The sequence below is a fragment of the Chrysochloris asiatica genome, unplaced genomic scaffold (assembly GCF_000296735.1).
Source record: "Chrysochloris asiatica unplaced genomic scaffold, ChrAsi1.0 scaffold00611, whole genome shotgun sequence".
Taxonomy (NCBI): domain Eukaryota; kingdom Metazoa; phylum Chordata; class Mammalia; order Afrosoricida; family Chrysochloridae; genus Chrysochloris; species Chrysochloris asiatica.
This window is the reverse complement of record NW_006409129.1, coordinates 36,351-37,439: the sequence shown is the minus strand read 5'-3', so window position 1 is coordinate 37,439 and position 1,089 is coordinate 36,351. Positions and strand designations below refer to the sequence as shown.

The window sequence follows — 1,089 nt, the reverse complement described above, 5'->3', positions numbered from 1 at the left end:
CAGCATTTAATTTAATTGTATCTATTTTAGTAGTTCTTGTTTCTTACCTGTTCATTCTTGCAACAATTCTCAGGATGAACTCTGCAGAAGGTAGGCGCAAGGCCTTCTCCACCTGTGGATCTCACCTGACAGTGCTGGTAGTATTCTATGGAACTTTAATCTTTATGTATGTGCAGCCCAAGTCTGGTCATTCTTCTGATACTGATAAAGTGGCTTCGATATTTTACACCCTAGTTATCCCCATGCTGAATCCTTTGATCTATAGTTTGAGGAACAGAGATGTAAAATGTACTTTGCATAGGATTTTGGATCATGTATGTACTTTCTTAAAGTTTCACTGCACCAAGTGAATCATATAAATTATATAATGGGCTTTAAAACTTTTTCACTGGGCCTCTAGAAGGGATAGCAAGCACAAATGTACAGATAAATCCAACATGTGCTTCTGTATTTCTTCGAGCTTTCAATCTTCTTAAGTGCTGAAGAAGATTCATCAATAAAATAGTTATACATATTACCTTACTTGAACAGAAAAGCTGCATTATAAGGCTAATAGTCAAGAAATATTATATTTAAATGTTGGTGGGAGTGATAGATTTTAAAAAATAAAACGGAAGTGTGTATTCTGAGTTGGATAGGTAAGTAGTAAATATAGTAAGATTTCCAAGTGTCTGATGTTTTCTTCATCAATGAGAAAAATATTTTCTGAAATTGTGTGTGTGTGTGTGTGTGTGAGGGTGATGAATTCTCACTGCTAAAAGATTTGGTGTAGCAGGATGACTAAGTATTGGTCATCTGTGTCTAGTCAACTGTCTTTTATCTAATCTTGAATTCCCTCTCTTTCATGGTCACTACCTCAACTTTCATATAGGGCCCTAGAGAGTCTGTTTATAAAAACATGACAATTAAAAAAAATAACTTTCTTATTTTTTTAATTATCATGTTCTGATTGTAACGTAAACAGTAAGAAATTAAAATTATTGTATTTAACAGAAGGGGCTCAGCATCTGGTTTTGTCTGAATCATTCCATTCAATCTATATCAGTAGAAATACGATTTTAGATAAATTTACTGAGATCAGCATGGTGA

The 1,089-nt window shown here is 33.7% G+C and overlaps 1 protein-coding gene across 1 annotated transcript in view; it reads left to right on the top strand.

The window, feature by feature from the left end:
- LOC102814697 (olfactory receptor 8K3-like) overlaps positions 1-314 on the top strand; it is a gene marked incomplete at its 3' end in the record, with an annotated part of 28,853 nt that extends 28,539 nt beyond the window's left edge. The window contains exon 2 of the mRNA XM_006877803.1: positions 91-314. Coding sequence (XP_006877865.1) covers positions 91-314 — 224 coding nt within the window. The remainder of the gene's footprint in view (positions 1-90) is intronic.
- Between the last annotated feature and the right edge of the window lie 775 nt (positions 315-1,089).